Here is a 20,299-nt window from a genome sequence, read left to right as displayed (position 1 = left end):
GAGCTTCGTAATCTAATACTATATATATATATGCCAATAAAGATCAAAGTAATATTCTAATATTACTAAACATTCATGGCGGTTAGGAAATGTTATTGTGGAGATTGTTGGCAGGAAAGTACAGAACTCCTGACAATATACACTACACAGGCATTACTAAATGCTTTACACATTCCTATATACTATGTGGATTTCAATCTTCCCGACATTCCAGGAGCAATAACCTGACTCTGGGTTCAGAGGTGATGTATTGGTGAACTTGCAATATGGGTTGTAATAATAGTGGGGACTTTCTTTATATACAGTAGCTGACCGTGTCTGAGATGAACGTTACATTATTTAACAGTAGGGATCCCACCAAAGACTTGCAACTAAGCCCGGTACACATTAGACGATATTGGGCCTGATTCATGTTCAGTTGAAATTTCACTTAAAAAAAGCAAAACTGCAACTCCGGGCTCTCGCATGCTGGGGGCCACCTAACAGCGACCACTGCAATAGTGATTTCTTGATTGCAATTTTCAGACCTGCTGAATTAGCTCCATGCTTCATGAATTATATCGTTAATGATTTCCCTTGAACTTCCCGGTGCTCAAGGACAGAAGCCATCTTTTTTGAAAACTGAAAGATTTCACAAATGATGCATTTACAGGATAAAGGGTTACCCTTAGTAGTCTCAGGAAGGATCTAAGGTGACCAGATTTATTTAAAGGTTATAAAGGTAATCATTGGTGCTATCCTCTGGTTTCTAAAATAGGAAATCAGGTAAGTAGAGAAATGGCAAACCAGTTCAAAAGGATGCACTCGTTCTTCCACACAGTAGAGATGATAAAATCTCAATTTTATTCAAAAATTTAACAAAACAAAAACAAAAAACGAATCTGTTCCTAGAATGTAATATCATGTAAATTAAATAGGGAGTATATCCAAGTCTCCTCTTAATAGTTAGAAAGTATCCTTTGTCAAAGCTAAATGGAGCAAAATATCGGACGGGCCCTTTCTGACCTATATCTTTTAGAATATCCTATAGTTTGTATGGGGCTTTAGTCGCTAATCTGGGAAAAGAGGCAAAAAGACACAGCTGACCAAAACATACCTTGCACCATGCATACTTATGCTTATTCTGCTGCTTTATACCAATTCCGTTTGCTAGAAAAACACTAAACTCTTAAGTTGCCCCCACACCCAATGTTCATGGTCTGCACATGCACAAACCCCAGGATCAAACAGCTTTTCACTCCAGGAGGGGGACGGGCAGGTGGCGGCAGCAGGGAAATGCCCAGCATTTTTTGGGTGTCCCCATAGAAATGCTGGGTGTTCTCCTGCTAATGCAGGCGTGGCAATGCCTGCTTGGGATTGGTGTCTGATGTCACATGACGCCAGCGCCTGCCCCGAATTTGGAGACCATGGCCATTTGAACAATAAGTATTACTTTTCACAGCATAGGCTGCAGAAATCATTTGATGGTCAGCTGTTCGGCCGCATGGAGGGGGATGTGTTAGGGAACACATCCCCTCCCATGTTAGAGAGGTGGGGGAGGTAGGCGAACAGGTCTGAATCAGGCCCTCAGTGCCCTGGGTCCAAAGGACCCACACGCGCCCTGAATCTATAGTTATTTGACTTACATTTTGGATGCCATGTTCCTAGAAACCTGTAAAGTACAATGCCAGAGTCCGATGTGCCACAGAGAGGAGGAGGGATGCAGGGAGTATGCAGACTGACCCGCTTCTAGCTTGAACCACCCCTGAAGTCAAGGCAAGTTGTCTTTTGTTTTGCCATAAGGCCTAAATAGAATAGGTGTCTGAGGTCACAGCTACAGCTGTACATTAGTGACTACAGCTGCATAGGTATATGAGGCTGTTAGAAACAGTTGACAGAAAAAGCAAAGGAATACAGTAATAAGCAAGACAGTTGTCAGAGATCTGTTACACACCTTCCAAGAGACTGCTTATTACAGAGCAATCTCTTTCTTATATGTATGGTCAATAATTTCCTTTGGTGGGAGCATTTATAATTAAAAATCTTAAGCTATACACAGTGCCCTACCTAGATATTTTAATGCCCAGTGAACCCCCCCCATTCAAAACAAGGATAGTGAAGGGACATTACTGCAGAATGTGACTGATGGACAGCAGTAAACATAATGGGTGGGATGTAATGAACTCTTGGCAGCCATGCAGGATGATGGCCAAACTCAGATGTTTTTTAACGCTGAACTTGGAACTCATTATGTCCTGCCTAAAGTGCTAGAATTATACATTATCAATAAGTAATCAATAAAAAAAGGGAATAAAGAGAAATGACAAAAAAGATGAAAAACAATATAAAAATAATGCATAAACAAATATATAAAAAAGAAAAAAAACCAGACAAATATGTAATTGAAATAATGCTTACAGATATGTTGGTGCAAAGTTCCTGTTTTAACAGTACAGGGTAGAAAATGCTAACTTTGAGCATTTGAGCATAATGCCAACAGCAGCGGGCCGCGTATCATCCGCAGCCAGCTGCTGATCTTTAATAGTGACAGCTGCCTGCTGGCTGCTGCCAATCAAACAGGCAGTGCAGCAGGAAAGCTGGAAGCCCCCACCGAGCGACACTCCAGCACTGCGGCGTGATGTAATGATGTCACGCCGTGCCAGGAGAATGAGGAGCAGAGCCGGCCTGGCGCAGTCTTGCTGCTTCAGCCTGCGCACACTTGTAACAATACTTGAAACTCCCAGGCCCCACAATTTTTGGTGACAGCCCTGGATGTAATGACCCAGCAGCTGATGGAAGCACACACAAAGGGGATTGTGCATGTATGTAGCTGGTTGTCCCTACAGGGCAAATGTGCTATGTTGGCCGAACCGTCTGCACCACTAGATTTCTAGCCCTGGTTACTGTATACAGTACAACTTCAACAAGAGCCCCTAATATAAACCAAGATACATGCATTTAATGAGCAAATTGTGATTTTTGAGTAGGAGCAGAACATGGTACATTCAGATGCACTGGTCGGTTAATTGTCTTTGGGAGAAAACCCATTATACATGCTTATTGTCTGCTTGTGGATCAATCAGATGGCACTAGTTTGCGCATATACTCAATAAGGATAATAATTGTTTTTTGGATTTTTATTCAAATATGTAAGAGATAATTGTTGCTGTTCTATAATATTATGATTGCTGAATAAGGTTATAAATAATACTAATTAGTTAAGGACTGCGTTGCATCAATCCAAAATACATTTAACATGGTTAGTTATCATTATTTATCTACATAATATTATATGGAAATCTTATAATAGAAATCATATCAGAAATTACCTGGTATTGTGCCTGGCACCCAGTTAAACTCCCCTGTTGGTCTTACTCTGATCGATCCATGAGATGTCCCATTTTGTGCTGTGGGGTTAAAAGTGAAATTTAAGGTCAAATTGTTGCCTTAGTTCAAAAAGTGGAGAGAATCTAGTTCAGTGGTTCCCAAACTTGGTTCTTAGAACCCCACACAGTTCACATTTTTCAGGTCACCTGTAGACTTTTAAAATGTGACAGCTGGGGATACACAGTGCCCGTGTCCTGCAGACCGACTTTTGGGAACCACAGCTATAGTTAAAAACTAGTTTTTCATTTAAACCTTGGTTGACTTGCTCTAGATCAAAAATACTGCATAGTCAATAGCAGATGGAAGTTTGTGGAGTATGATTTTAAAAAGTGTAGTAATGTTTTTATATCAGACTAACTGTGCAGATCCATACACAAAGGTCCATATACACTAGACCAGGAGTCCTCAAACCTTTTGCTCTGAGACCCCGCCAGACAATAAAAATAATTACGGTACCCCAGCAAGTTACTGCAGAAGGTCATCACATCACATGTGTAGTCAGCAGACGGCACATGCATGGCAGCATTGTGGAGGCACTAAACAATGGGAGGAGCCTGAAGTAACAGACATTTCAACAGATGTTTCAGACTCCTTGAATCACTGATTGAGAATAAAAAAGCCATCAGCCTGACAGTCAGCAACATGGAGTAGCGTCCCCATACTGAGAAGGTCAGGACCGCCAGTTTGGGAACCGCTGCACTAGACCATTCGCTAAATTAGTGAAACTGTATCATCAGTGATGTACTCTTGAAGTGTCCATGTCTCGGCCAAATTATATTGTTTGTACACAGTGAATGATATCGGTAAACAATATCAGCAGTGAGTTCCCCCGCCCACTGCTGCTACATGCTTCATTGATGATATACAGTCGTTAACATTGAACATTAAGCATAGACAATGGGGAGTGTCATGAACGATGTACGGGAGCAGGTATTGTCAACTATATTAAGCATACACACTAATTATTTTGTTTTCAAAGATACAGTATGGCGTAAAAATCTAATGTGTATTGGGCCTAACTGTACGCATCTTGCTTTACCAACATGTTTACCTTTATAATACTGACCTGGTAGTAAAAACTATGGTACTTGTGTATTATAGCGGCGCCCATCACATTGTATACCATAAGGCATACGATGGTATGCGATGTGATATCGCGCGATGTTGTACAATGACATACAATTTTAAAATTGTATGACATTGTATATGGCATACAATGCCATACAATGCGATGGGATGCGATTGTAAATTGTATAAGCACCCTAATGGGTGCTTACAATGTTAAATGCACCCTAATGGGTGCTTACAATGTTAAATGCACCCCCACTATAAACGTGAACCTGAAGCGTGGCGAGCGCAGCGAGCCTGCGAGGGGCAGCGGTACGCGTCCTACGACCTTTTCATACCCCCACTATCCACGTTGGCGTGGAGTTGATTTTATAAAGTGTGGCGAGGGGACGCGCATAACTTCACAGGTATACGCGTGCGCTCGCCACACTATATAGAATCAACTCCGCGCCAACGTGGATAGCGGGGGTATGAAAAGATCGTAGGACGTGTACGGCCGCCGCTCACCACGCTTCGGGTTCACGTTTATAGTGGGGGGTGGCGTGGCGGTGCATTTTACATTGTAAGCACCCATTAGGGTGCTTAAAATCACCCATTAGGGTGCTTGTACAATTTTTTATCGAATACTGGTGTAAAATCGCGTCGCATCGCATGCCATCGGTTGTATCGCATGCGATAAAAACATTGTACGACCAACATCGGGGGGCTCCGCTATAATACAAAAGTACCAAAACTATTTACACATCATTCTTAATAAGTCCATATGCGCTCAATATTTTGTCATCATGAGGGAGAATCGTCATAGGACTCCTATTTGCAGCCCCATCTCGCCCTGGAATCACTGACTTTTATAAGCAGTACTGGCGATTCATCTGACTGATGACACCATAGCTGTCACCAACTATGCCCATCCTCACCTACACATACACAATTGAAACAAGACTAAAATACTTGAATATGATGTAAGCACCCCTCTGTTCTGCAACAACCTACAATGCAGCACAAAATACTATTACCAATTATTGTCCAATGCCTGCACAATACCCTCAAACATCAACTCTCCAACATCAACTCTCCTGCAAGTTTTGTTTGTTATATGCTGAAATTCCACAGAAATATATTAAATGAATGGACACAGAACAAATAGTTACTTTCCAGCAGTATAACTACAGGACCTGACTACACTTGCTATAGAGGTGACCACAGCTCATATAATGCAGATTGAACCGATGGCCATGGAACTTGTAAGGAAAAATATGCTCCAAATTATATTCCCCATTTGTGCAGTAATAGTAATGAATGAAATAAAAAATATTATGGAATAAAATCAATTCATGTACAGTGAGTCTACAAATTAAAATATTTGTTTTGGATGATTATGTTGATGCGAGATACAGCGGGACAAATTTACTAAGATGGGACTTCTATTTCACATGGGATGTTGCTATGGGCAATGTTTCAGAATCTGCTTCTTATTTATTTAGCACCTTCTAGAAGATAATAGCTCTGATTGGTTGCCCATAGCAACATCCCATGTCAAAGAGAACTCCAATCTTAGTAAACTTCTCCCAATGTGTTTGCTTAACTACATTATGTGGCTCCTTAAAAATAAAAGATAATAATAAAACAATTTAACATCATTGTACAAATAGCACAATTTCCTGCAGAACCAATATTTGCCTTCACATTGCTATTGATATTATGCCAGCACAGTATATTTTACACCATTACAGTACATTCTGACAGTGCAGAAGCTAAAATGTCCCAACTTGTTCTAGTTGTGTACAATCAGTAATAAAGTAATAACTGGGAATAATTATGCAACTAAGACTTGGCAAACTGGAATGCCAAAATTATACATATAATACTAGCAAGGACACTGTGCCGCTGTTCCCCAGGAAGCATAACAGAGGAACTAATTAGAATCAGGCGCTTTCATAATGGTCTTACGACTAGGAACACCCCATGGAGTAAATCTGCACAAATTATTTTGGCTACCGTAACCAATTCAAAAAAAATTCTAAATAATTTAAGGTTAGTTTTGCAAAATACGTTTGTGGCAAATCCTATAACAATTAAAGCGTTAAAAGGACCAACAATAACTAGTATTTGTGACCATTTGTAAACATGTGAATTTTTCAATTATCTTCCACTACAACGGCAACGTCTTATCTCAAGTAAAAAATTATAACAAATACTGTATGTGGACTGTACTTTGTACCAGGTGTGGCAAATGAAAAAGGTACTGTACATATTTTTACCACTAACCGGTGTGGGATGTAACCATCTGGGATTCAGTTGACATGGTCACATGCCATGTGACTGTTCCATCCACTTCCCTCCCCTGGCTGTAAAATCGAAATCCATCCAACTAATGTGCAGACCAGATTTCCTCTGGCTCTCCAACCCCACATGCAGTGAGGTGCAACTACTCCTGTTGTCTTCCTTGTAATCCATTTATCTGCACATCTAAAGAGGCATGCCTTCACGGGAATGAATCTTCTGTGAGCCACTTATCCTAGTTTCAACCCCATGGGGGCATGGCCAACACTGTGAGCTGCTGGCCATGCCCCTACCCCTCTGTCTCTTGAATAGATGCTGTATGCATGCTCCCAGAAATTATTCAGAGCAGCAAGTGAGAGAGGAACTTCCAAAAACCACCCACTGCGGGACACTGCTGTCCGTGGGTGGGAGAGCAGGACAGTCCCAAAAATCAGGACACACTATGCATATACACATTACCTTGTGCAAAGTCCAATTGAGCACTCTTAAGTGACTTCTTGCCATAAATGGTTGGTCTGTAAAGAGGGGGTGGGCCTAGAAAATGCAATAATTTGAAGTGGGTGGAGTAAGTGAGCTACAATCTCGGGAGATCCCCCAACGTTTCCAGATAGAAAGCAAGTATGCGGTAGTGATAAAGTTACACTGTAAAATGAAAAAGTCTCCTACTGTATGAGTTTATGGGAAAGTGTAGTATCTTGAAAAACTTTAATGTTGGCTTTGCAGTAGTAAAATAAATATAACCGCTGCAAGACAAATGATGACAAACAAGACAAGTAACAATTTAAACTCATACGGCATAGTAAATACAGATGGGTCCTCATACACTATCTTTAGTTGCTCCAACCAGCCCCACTTGCACCAGGTCGCAGGTGACACAGCTGGTTCTGTGTATATTTTTAATTTAAAATTTGCATGTCATTTTCACAAATTAAACAACGGAGAACAACAAAACTACTTTTCTAGATTACACTAATGAATGTGATGTGAGACATTTGTATATCTGTATGTGAAGTCTGAATTTATTGGCTTATTTTATGTTGTGTTTAAATGCATTTGCAATATTCTAGGCTACGGAGCTTCTGATGTTAGCAAGTCAGGCTGCTGCCGAGGAATGAAAAGAGAAGCCTGCATGCACACGAGTGGACTATATGCAATTAGGGAGAACAACAAAGCTAACGATCAGTCTATGGCTATGCAGACTGGCCACAGCAGTACTGATTCAGATGCCAAGTATTTGCACATACAATCATGCAGCCTTCAAAAGATACCCACCCCAAAAGCAGCCATGACATGCCTGCATTTTCCAAATAACGCCCCTTAAACTCCCCTTTAACATCTCTTAGCTGCCTCTTCCTGACAACAACTCTGTAACAAGTTATCAATGTGATCAGGATTGCAACAGCACCCTCAAGCATAGAATATATATGGGGGGGGACTCTTAAAACTAGGTCTTCCATATTCAAACCCAATCATGCAGCAATGTTGATAAAATGCTGCATGCATGCTGCTTTAAAATAGATGGCTTCACATGCCTCCCAACTTTGTGACCAGTTGAGTCAGGACACTTGGGTGTGGCTTCATTGGAATGACGCTCCAGCGAGACACGCCGCATGCACAGTTTGCTGATAATCATTACGTTGCATGGACATCAGGCTGAGGGGGGTGATTCACAATGGGGACCGATGTTGACGTCCTACGCATAATCGTTTATGCACATGTGCAGGTCTACACTGCGGGTGCCATTGGAGACTTCCATGATCTCAGAGGAGATTGCAGCAAAGAGGGGCGTGAAGGAGACTGGCCTGGGCATACCCAGGAAAACACTGGGTGCACCCAGGATAATGCTGGCATCCATATCCGAGCGTGGGGGACCACCAGCCTTCTGAGGGTGAGCAGCTGACGTCACCAGCTGTCAGATGCCCGCCATGTTCTTGGAGCAGGGCACTGCTAATCTAAGCCACCAGAGACTGACATACTGTAGATTTGCGAACGCTACAGAATGCAAAACATCCATTCGCAGTGCTGCAGGGAAATTTGCTGAGTAGCAGGGAGGCGGGCGTTCTTACGGGCGGGGGCAGCGTTACATGGCTCACAAAACAGCACACTAGCGATGCTTTGCAAGCCAACTAGAATCAGGGTCATTGTGTACAAACATGAATTAGGCCCTATATACAAACTGCTATGATTCGCTGCCTGCAGCCCTACATTGTCCATCATCTGCAACTTTTCTACATGTTTAAAACTAATCCCTCTGAGGTTCAAGTCGCAGCCCAGAGTTTCTAGTACAATTGAAGACCTGTTTCCATACGTCTGTGATTCAAATAAGTTGCAAATTGTAAAGGAAAAGATGGTACACTGCTTCCGCTCATAGCATCTCAGTTGTGATAGGTGTCTCGCAATGTAAGGGTTATTGAGGCTAGGTGTATGAGGACAGATCTGTGTGGTACAGTATGCCCAATATAATATAATAGCAATTACTGTACCAGGTCTGGTCCTTGGTCTGAGTGATGATTTTGGTCTGGAAGTGATATTTTGCTGTCTGTATGGAGCTGAAATCAGAAAGATAATTTACAATCAAACACAACTGAATATAATCGGTGTCACTATGTTGAGCCATGCAGTTCTTTGCAGCAAGAAAACGCGGATAATGAAATATTGCATCTGAAATGGAAATGTAATGTTAATGATCAAAGAGAAAATGATGGAGCTTTTTTCCAGGATGATGGGTGATAATGATGGCATGCTCTCTGCAGATTGCATTCATGAAGCAAGAGAATGAGGGAACAAAGATTGTTGAACAAGACATTACATTTTCAAAGAATAAGCAAGTACTGTAAGGGCTCACAGGTTTCAAGTCTGACCAAAAAGAATGTCACAAATGCAAAAATGGAGGTGACGAGCTCTAGAATAGAAATAAGCCATTCATTGTAAAGAGAGCGAGAGTGTATCTGCTGTTACCCAACGTAGTGGCAAGAGTCACATGTGGAATTTTAGGCTTAATAGTATCCTTGGGTGCTTCTGTAGACACTGTCGAAAAAACAATTTCAGTTTCCAGACACACAACTAAAACACACAAAATGAACATCACATCAACCTATAAAAACCACAAGAGAGCACAAGATCTGTATTGTCTTGGCTTAGTTGTTCACTTCACGTTTAGATTTTCCTATGAAAGGAAGAGTAATGGAAGAAATATGTGTATATTAAATAGTGCAATTTAAAGAGCGCCAACAATCCTAAAACCAGTATATTTGTGTATTAGGCAAATTGGCAGTACATATTACAGAATTCTTGGTGATCTTAATTCGTTATAAGCATCTCATGAAGCATATTGTAAATGGAATGATCATAAAGCAGTAAAACTACATTTAATAGCTGGTCTAAATGTATCATATATAAACTGTTTCCAATTTAACTTAACAATCTATCTAGTACAATGATTGCATCACTCTTATAGATATAAATTCACTTAGCAGCATATAAAGTTTGGATTCAGAATAAAAGAATGAACATAATATTTTAAAATATAATCATCATGAACAGTGTTTGTTCTGTAGAAATTCAAATTGTAATTATTTTGTGTGCATTCCATCAAGGAACATACATAACTATAGCTTGTAAAAGTTACAGCATACATTTCCATTTATGAGCAGACTATATTTAATGTGACTTTATTGTTTGTTTTTATTTTTACCATTATGTAATTTAAACTTTCCTTAAATAAAGTTGCAATATATACTAGAGCTACTGAAATATAAATGTTATATTATTCAAAAATAAAATAAATGTGCAAAAATTGTTCTATATATGAGAGAAATAGTTCATATTATTCATGCACACTCATACATACATTACAGTACATGTAAAACTTCTTATAACTTGAAATAATTATACCCCTTTTCTATACAGAAATAAAACTCAGGTAACAGTTCAGTGGAAAGGGCCCCCCAAAAAAGAGCCAGTGTCCTGTTACCTGGGTATTCCAAATGGGTAGTTACCCGGGTCAGACGCGGAAAGGACCCATGTAAGTGTTAAATATAAATTGGTTACCAGGGTCAATCTAACTAGGTCCTTTTAAAAGCCTATGGAGAGGCAGATCACCGGAGTCGATATGATATCACCAGCAGAACAGAAAAACTGCACACGGGAATAACACCGGTCGAAGTTGTGTGTGAATGTGGTCTGACCCGGGTTGGAACAATGTTCAAAAACCCGTGTTAAGACACAAAACGTAGATGGAAAAGGGTATAAGAATGGACTGATATTATACTGAAATGCAGAGCAAATTTAGATACTGTCCTATACTGTTGACAGACAATTTTTGGAAAAGGGATTCAAGTGCTCAAACCCATGGTGGTTGTTGTGTTACATTCATTGGAAGACAACAATTGGACTAATTTTCAACATCATCTAATAAAACATTTGTATTTTAAATTAACAATGTGCTTTATAATGAATTTACATAATCCCAACTTGTGCTTCAAGGGTCAGTGGGCCCATTAAAGCCAGAACAATGCTGATACGGAATTACGGTGATTAAAACCTATAAATACATGTAAGACCATTACCAGGTTTTGCATGGCGAGTTGGTTTGGGTGTTTTGTTTATTCGCTGTGAAATCTTTTGCGTTGGAACTGAAAAAAACAGTTAGAGGTCTTTTTTCACTGAAAAGAATACTTGTCAAGCAGGGCTTTCATATGGAAAAATGTGAATGATTGCCAAACTGAGCGTGCCTGTTCTAAAACAATGATATGATTTTGTTATGGTACACGTGGAATGATTAAATGGGTTAGACAGGCAGATGAGACATTAATAATGATCGTTAGTACTGTGATACTTTGCACTCCTCCCCCCCCCCAAAAAAAATTGAGTTTCCTCCTACTTCACATGCGCATGAAAACATTCGTACTCATCTGTCCCTATGGTAACTAGGACTCTCTTTGCACTTACTGCTACATGCTCTGATGGGCCGATTGTGTCTGAAATCCTCCCATTATACTATTGCTTCTGCTGCAATTGCTGTGCACTGGAATATACAACTGTTCCGTGCCAATAAATCAGATTCACAATTGTGATTTTGAAGAAGATGGTAACTGATAAAGGAGCTGGTTTGAACTTAATTCATAACTTTATTATATCTTTGCATCTTTCTTTTTTCTTTACATTGTACATGCGCCTGTATTAATACTTAGTAATCCCAGACATGGGCTATATTTTGAAGCATACAGTAATTGTTCACTACAGTCACTGTGAAGTCATGTTAGCTTGTGTAAACCACATGTATTTACTACTGTTCCTATTCCGATTTTCAGAGAGGGTGTATGAGCACAAGGAACCCGTCCCCTTATGATCCAATTTATTTTTTAAATAATAATTAAATAATAAAAACAGCTTTATTCCAGTTTCTACAATGTCCACATGTCAGAGCTGATGTGCAGGCTAAGCAGCTTCTCAGAGAGGTCAAGGTAGAGCTGCTTCCAAACAGCAGCAGCTCCTCACATGCCATGAGCTTGTCGACTGAAAATCCAGTCCTCTCCACAATCTGCAAAGCCTTGGAAAGCAACAAAGTGGAGAGAGATAAAGTACCAGCCAAACAGCCCCTAACTTCCATGTTAAAGAGTGTTAAAAATGACAGTTAGGAACCAATTTGTCCCTAACTGCCCTACCCCTCAATTTAAAAAGGGTAGAGAGGCAATGTGAATAATATTAATAAGTGTAAATATATACAATGCTTTGGATGGATATAAAGTAGACAGATAGAAAGTACCACCAACTGTCACTTTTCAAACTCAGCCTTTGGCATGAAAGTTAGGAGCTGATTGGCTGAGACTTTAGCTTATCCAAGGTTTAGAACATAGACACTATTGTCAACAATCCAAGGCATAAAAAGAAAGAATCAACATAAGCCAGATTTAGATTAAAAAATAAAAAAGATCTTGTTGTTCTTCAAGTAAATTGTATATTTATGGTGCATACACACGGTGCGATTGACTATGTATGATTTTGGTTATCTACAATTTTGACTATACTATCGATTTTACACCTACTGGTCAAAACTGTGCTGCCTGCACAGTCTATTTTTTCTTGCAATATCAACCCCGCAGGGCACGCATTGGCATTGTGTAATATGTACAGAACTAGGATTGCAGTGCTAGGCCAGGCCACTCTTCCCATTGTCCTGCCACCTTTTTTGCTAGCCACGCCTCCGGGCACTGCAAGTCCTGAATCTAAAAACTGTATACAGTAGTTAGGAGCTACATATATGGGAGCTATGTAGTAATCAGTGAAGCAAATGAATTTGACAGTACCATATCACTCATAGAAAAGTTAGTGCATTAGTGTACGTTATAAGCAACCATGCATTTCCAGAAGCCACTAAGATGCATTGTATCTTCTAACAAACTAATAGAAATGCTAACTACTGTAAGCTGTGCAAAACATTTACCAGGTTTTGACTGAGGGCTTTCAGGTCTTTGTGTTGTTGTGGGCTGATAAGGAATTATTGTTGTGTTAGGAACTGAAAAAAATAACATTTTAGCAGCTATTCAAACCAGTTAATTGAATAAAAATAAAGAAAAAAGAAGTAACATATTATATATATCAGAGATAGTACAGACCCTCTAAAATGTGTCCCAGAAAGTAGATTACATTCTTAGGGGGTTATTCTGATTCACTCGGAAATGCACAATCATGCTTTAACCATATGCACTGCAGGTGCAGAGAGAGTTAGATTTTGGTGGGGGGTGTACTTCAAACTGATATCTATATTGCAGTGTAAAAATAAAGCAGTCAGTATTCACCCTGAACAGAAACAAAAAAACACCCAAATCTAACTCTCTCTGCACATGTTACATCAGCCCCACCTGCAGTTCATATGGTTTTGTCATTAGATAGTGATTGTGCCTTGGTAGGAGTGAATCAGAATAACCCCCTAAGTTTCAACAGAAACATGATATTATCCAATTCATATAACTACTTTACTGTGGTGATGCAGCAAAGAAAATATGTATTTCTAATTAAACATACAGACTTAGGGGGTATCCCATCTGACTGGGGAAATATCAGCACTCGCCTATTCAATGTTGTTGGTAATGACAGCACTGTTGCCGTTACTGACAGCATTGAAGGATCTGTTTTGTTGGAAATGGCTGTGGACTTTCTGATGCTCAACTGTCGGTACATTGAATACCAACAGTCAAATTAGTGTCGGAAGCTGGTGAAAATGGCTGGGATTCTGAAGGCCAATTGTTGCTATTGGCACATGCCATTGAAGCAGGATGCACAGTTATAATGTTATAGAAAGGTAGAACTAGGGAGTTTATCCAATTCATGAAAGGGACGGAGAAAAAGTGGAAACTATTTTAGGAATCAAATTATTAAACATTAATCCAAAAATGAACATAGAACTTATAATTTAACTTGGAAGTAAACTTCAGAAAGAACTAGAAAAGAGTGAAGATGGCTTCAAATTAAATATTCATATTGACTTTCAAGTCTAAACTTTTAAGAGCTTTAGGAATACAGATTAACGCAAACTAAGAAGGATATGCAGTCATGGTATCATCGGTCATAATGTAGACATCAGAAAATGTAATGTGATGATGTGAATATTTATTGAAATGTCAACATCTAACAAGTTCAAGTAGAGAAAATGTTGACATTACTGTCAACAAACTGGAAGGCATTTATGATGTGGCTTGTTACAAAGATTTTCCTTGGCTCCATAAGCTGCTTATGCACTTACTCTGCAGCACAGGGCACATATCCTAATATATTTGAGAGTACAAATGAAGAAATATTTCATTTGAAATGAAGACGGCATTATGGTTCTCTTTCAGAAATTATTTCAGACCTGAAAGCAGAGATTGGGAGAAGCGCAATTGAACCAGTGCAAAGTCCAAACACGTAATTAGAAAGTGCTTTCTCCCAAAATTAGACAAATTTCACTCCCACTAGTCAAGACAAATTGGCAAAACATTCTGGGATGTTGGGAACTATATTGCAGAATGGTGTAAATGATGCAAAGTAGATTCAAGATGCTAATGATATTAGGGGTCCGACAGTCGGGATCCCGACAGTCATTATCCCGACTGTCTGTACCCAGACAGCATGGCGAGTGCAACAAAGCCCCTTGCGGATACTAGTTTATCTGCAGTATACCTGGAGTTTGGAAAAGAACGCTCTTTGGAGGGGAAATTGTTATGTATTGATACCATCCAGAGAAGACAAATGATTAGACAGATATGCTGTGTAGCCTCAAATTGTATACTGTATAACAGTACACCTAGAGTACTATAGTAATCTAGAAGTGGTGTTATGAAAAATTTAAACGAATGAAATGTCATAGTATTATACTTGAAGCAAAAGGAAAAGTAGGGGGTGTGGTCATATCTCCACCACTAACACGATTACTAAATGATCACCGGGAGCTCTTAGGCTACAGTAACTCCGAACAAAATGGTTCTCAACATCAAAAGATTCCTGAAAACTATCTAATGTATTATTAAGGTTACCTGAAATCAGGAGTATCTCACAAAGCAATTACAGTCTCCCACTTTTTGGCAAGGACTGTGAGATGAACCACAGAGCCCAAGAAAAAAGCTATCTGCAGTGAATATTTAACATTCAAAATAGAGGAATTTAGCAATTGGTCAAAATGTACAACCAGGGAAAAAAGTTAGAATTTTCCAGGGACAAATATCAATGAGACCACTTCTATGGGAACTCTGCTACTGGAAACAATGGCAGACTAAAACAGTCTCCCTTTTTCCATTATCTAGATCACAGGTTTTCAAACTCGGTCTTCAGGACCCCACAGGGTTCATGTTTTTCAGGTCACCTGTGGATTTTAAAATGTAACTGTTGGTGATACAAGTGCACCTGCCAGGTGACCTGGAAAATGTGACATGTGTGGCTACTGAGGTCCGAGTTTGAGAACCACTGATCTAGATCATTGAATGGTTAGATAATTGAAATACGGATATTCAGATAAAGGAAAATCCCTTTAGATACTTACAGGATGTTTGAAATCACACACCATGTTTTGGAATCACTGCACTATGACCATAACTAAAGACACAACTGTCACTATCTTTTTCAAATTATGTAAGTTAAAAAAAATAACACTGATTTTTTATTTTCTTAAACAAAATAGACAACTAGCTAAACAATAACTCATTTACCAGGTTTTGAGTGTAATTTTTTTTTTGACTGAGTAGTTTTAGGGATTGGAGGTGAAGAAGTTTGTATCTCAATGTTTTCTGAAAAATAAATTAAAGAACAGATGTTACAAACGTTTTTTTCTGCAGGAAACAACACTCGGAATAAGAGGCCATTATGTGATGATCTAATAGGAAAAAAGTAAAGAATGTAGAATGGGAAAAATGGTTGCACTAGACATGCTTTTTAAATTAAAATGAAATTCTATAGAAAAGATAGAATATGCTCTCGGGCACAGTTTTCTAGCACAGTCGGCATTTACAGGTGGAGCGTAGTTTATTGCGTCAACCATGCACCATGTCGAATGACTAAGCAGAGAATCAATACCATATTGTAATAAATCTTTGATTTGTTCTGGTGGGAAAAATCTAAGGGATTTAAAAATAATTGCGCAATATGGGGCTATGACGCAGTTTACAGCAATAATCTCTGCTCCATCTATACAGTTTATGGCAACAATTTATGTTCCCATCTGTATACCTGTGGAAAAGATAGAATGGCAAGACAAAAATGACTGCAAGAGAATTTCAAAGCAATCATGCATATTTTTAAACTACTGTCAAGGAAGGTTATGAAAGAAAGAAAAACAAGCACGATGTGCCAGATGAAAAACTGGCCACTTTACCACTTGGAACTGTTGTATCATCAAATATATGAATTCTAATCAAGTTTATGGGCATCCTTTTGGTTTGGTATGCTTTTGGCACTGTTTAGAACATAACAAAATATATGAGCAAAGGGAAATTGTGAATTATTCAATGTTTTTTTTTTCTCCAAATAAAAATAAGTTAACATAATTTACCAGGAGTTGCAGGTGGAGTAGTTTTGTAGGAATGAGAAGCAATTGCTTTTTCTGTTTTATTTGGCACTGAAAGACAAAGATTCCTCTTACAGTTTGTTCTTGGTTGCAGAGAGCTCATTGGCTATTGTAGTTTTTTGCTATTAAATATGTATGCCTAATGCCTATCGGAGAGATGCAAAATGTGCAAGCATATATTTAAGGATACATTCACACCTCCATTGAAAAAACTATTTGCCTATTAAAGAATCTCTAAAAATCAACAGGCTCTTGTTCATGTTCTTAAACTACATCCTGAGGACCCCACACATTTCATGATTTCAAGGTCACCTGTGGGTTTTTAAAAAGTGACAGTTGGTGATACACAGTGCACCTGCCATGTGACCTGGAAAACATGAAATGTGTTGGATCCTGAGGACTGGGTTTTGTAACCACTGGGCTATTCCATTGAACTTATTATATTTATTTAAGTATAACCAATTTGGGTGTTACTAAAAATGCCAAAGTGTATTTGCTTATGCACTTTGGGTGAAATTTAGAAAGTGAGAGTTTTGGTAAGAAATCAATTTTTTTTTTAAAAGTGGCAACCATTTTCACTTCAAAATCTAACTGGTTTTGCAGTGTAAATGATTGCCGCTTTAAAAAAACCCTGGAGATTTCTTAACAAATCTCTCACTTTCTGATTCTCTCATTCTATTAAATTTCTCCCTCTTTATTAACATCTGTGGATATAGTTTGGGGAACTAAAGCAAAACATGAACAAGGAACTATATATATATATATTTGGTTGTTAAAACACTAATAGATTTTGACATCCAAGTAGATAACTGTTAGAAGTATCAGCTACAAAGTATTCAGCCATCAGAAATTGCTTGTCAGTATCAGAGACGACATCTAGGGCCTAATTCAGACTTGACCGCTAATTAGAGAATTAGCAAATCGAGTGATTGTCAAACGAATGCATATGCGTACTGTACATATAGAGCATATGCAAGGGGAATTAGCAACATAAAATACATATGGATTGTAAACGTAATCCTCTCGCAGTTTGTCTGACAATCCAATGTTTAGGGGTGGCAACCTGACATTTTCTGGATGCGTTAGAAAAAATGCAGGCAACTTTAAGGAGGGTCTGTGACATCAGCGATGACGACTTTCACCCTGTCACAGTCGCAGATCAGTGGAAGCCTCAGACCTACTTAAGATTTGCACAGACTGTAAAATCCTTTCGATGGTTGCTGAATTGCTTATGGTTTTGCGTGTAGAGAACAATTAGCAATCCATCCGCAATTCTCTCATAATTTTGCAATGGTTGGTAACGCTTTCTGTCTTGGCGGCAGTTTCTTTCTCGCAGTCCACTGTAAATTCTCACATTAGCAGTGATGTCTGAATTAGGCCCCAAATTCCGTAGAACAGTACATTAAATGCTAGTTCATCTACTATACATCTCAAAAGTGTAAAATACATAGAAAGCATGCTTTCAATAACATTACATTGGAAATATTCCAACCATGTGGAATTATTACTTGAGTCAAAATATGCATTTGAGGCCAAATGAAGATCTGTACTAATCTGTACTAATGTAATTACAATTTTGAGTTGTATGTATAATTGAAAATGTACCGGCGGTGGATATATTGGAAAAATTTGCGTACTCTTTAGTCCTAACCCTGTGAATCTTGGATTAATTAAATCAATTTACTATACCCATAGTAACTTTTAGACTTCAGTAGTACCAAGGCAAAGATTTTAATTTTAATCTTAACATTTAATTCAAAGAACAAAATCATCTCTTTGAAACAAGAGCCCCCCTTGCTAGGACAACATAGAGGTTTTAGAGTAAACTCTGAGAAGTTGCCCTTTTAGAACATTTACTACAACACTCCTTCTCTCTGAGTGCCTGAAATCATTATGTTGAATGATGTCATAAAGAGTGGAAGCACCGGCAAGTGCAGCTCTTACCCAGGGCCGGTGTGAGTTTTCTCTGCACCCTAGGCAAAACATCAACCTACTACTGTCCCAGGGACATAATTCCCAGAGGCAATAGAGTCACCTGCCTCTGGACTAACAGCACTGAAGGGGCACCTGCATGTACAGCAACACCTGTGAAGTTCACAGTGGGATCCAAGTGTGACCATTGCTTGGCATTGCACCTGCATTGTTGATCCCAGAATTCAGACTCGGTGGCACCCCCCCCCCCCAGATCCTGGCACCCTAGGCAGCTGCCTAGTGGTAGAGCCGGCCCTGCTCTTACCAGAGCATTCTAAGGATGCCCCAATCAGCTCTAAAGGCTTCAGGGTGCCTGTCTTGAGCAACTAAATGATCCTAAACCATTTTAGACACCCTACTAAGCAGAAGCAAGGGCAGTGGGGCCCTGCTTGGAGGCACTGATCACACACTGCCGGATAATTCTTCTTCACCTGTTCATTAGTAGCTGAGAGTGCAGTCCATTGCATTCAGTCTGAAGCAGGTGGGGGAGGGAGGTGCAACGCGATCAGTGAGAGAGACAACATCACACGTTTTACCATCTACATACGTTCTCCGCCTAGCTGAACCATCTGCGACACGGCGAGTGAGAGACACCAATTGCCGCAAGGCAGGTAAGAGACACGACATCACCCCCCCCCCAGCATCCATCAGCGATCTCCAGACCGCCCGGACCCCTGCTGCATGTGTTGAGGCCCGGCACTGCAACGGATACCAGCAACATATCACAGACATCTTTTCCTTATCATACCATCCACGGCAAGTACTTTCCAAATCACCAATCTATATTATACCAGACATTTGGTGGACTAGTAACATTGTGCCAAAAGTGAACCCTAGATAAGCAAAACAGACGTCATCTATATTATAATATATTTTTTAGCATTTATTTTTATTTCCATATATACTGCAATATATGAATGTTCTTTATATACATGATCTTATGAATTTTCTTTTTAAATCATTAGGTGGCCACCTTATACTAATTGATTTTTATATATTATGTATATAAAAAATAAATAATTGCTTTATATTCTAATTTTGTTGCATGCTCTTCAGCCAAAAGATATGCAAATTAAATTAGCGCAATGCTTCCATAGTGTCTCTAGTTTGCAATATATTATGCTATACACGTGGTGGTAAGCAATTTTTAGGCGTGGATACATCAACAAGCCTGGAGCCTGCAGCTCTTTTTATTATTTATTTTGGTACTCTTTACTTAGAAGGGCGCCCACGATTTTGATCGTGGGCATCGTTAGTAAAAAATCTCGGGCATCTCGGGGATTGAATGCACTAAAAAATCGGGTGAGATCAATCGACGAGATGCCCGAGATTTCCCATAGGGAACAATGTTAAATGTCTCAATTGACCCAATTTTCCTGTTCAATGCCTCAATTGACCCGATTTTTCCATAGGAAACAATGTTAAATGGGCCACAGAGGCCAAATAGGCACCCTGAAGTGTATAATGGCCACCCGAATTGTTAACGCCACCCCACGATCAACGTCAACCCGATGCGTGGCGAGCGCAGCGAGCCCGCTAGGGGCGGCGGTACGCGTCCTACGACCTTTTCATACC

The 20,299-nt window shown here is 39.5% G+C and overlaps 1 protein-coding gene across 20 annotated transcripts in view; it reads right to left on the bottom strand.

The window, feature by feature from the left end:
- The window catches only part of ABI3BP (ABI family member 3 binding protein), a 355,065-nt gene that overhangs the window by 83,654 nt on the left and 251,112 nt on the right, over positions 1–20,299 (bottom strand). For 16 of the 20 annotated variants that reach the window (XM_083174266.1, XM_083174276.1, XM_083174273.1 and 13 more), the window contains 8 exons: positions 16,739–16,804; positions 16,562–16,642; positions 15,900–15,977; positions 13,163–13,234; positions 11,286–11,351; positions 9,676–9,744; positions 9,201–9,266; positions 3,309–3,386 (listed from right to left, as the gene is read on the bottom strand). In XM_083174266.1, the coding sequence (XP_083030392.1) occupies positions 3,309–3,386; positions 9,201–9,266; positions 9,676–9,744; positions 11,286–11,351; positions 13,163–13,234; positions 15,900–15,977; positions 16,562–16,642; positions 16,739–16,804 (576 nt within the window). The remainder of the gene's footprint in view (positions 1–3,308; positions 3,387–9,200; positions 9,267–9,675; positions 9,745–11,285; positions 11,352–13,162; positions 13,235–15,899; positions 15,978–16,561; positions 16,643–16,738; positions 16,805–20,299) is intronic. The other 4 variants (XM_083174271.1, XM_083174275.1, XM_083174280.1 and 1 more) reach the window with 4 other exon arrangements.

The sequence above is a fragment of the Crinia signifera genome, chromosome 2, assembly GCF_055691185.1.
Source record: "Crinia signifera chromosome 2, ASM5569118v1, whole genome shotgun sequence".
Taxonomy (NCBI): Eukaryota; Metazoa; Chordata; class Amphibia; order Anura; family Myobatrachidae; genus Crinia; species Crinia signifera.
The sequence above is the reverse complement of the archived record's forward strand: the minus strand, read 5'-3'. Positions and strand labels throughout refer to the sequence as shown.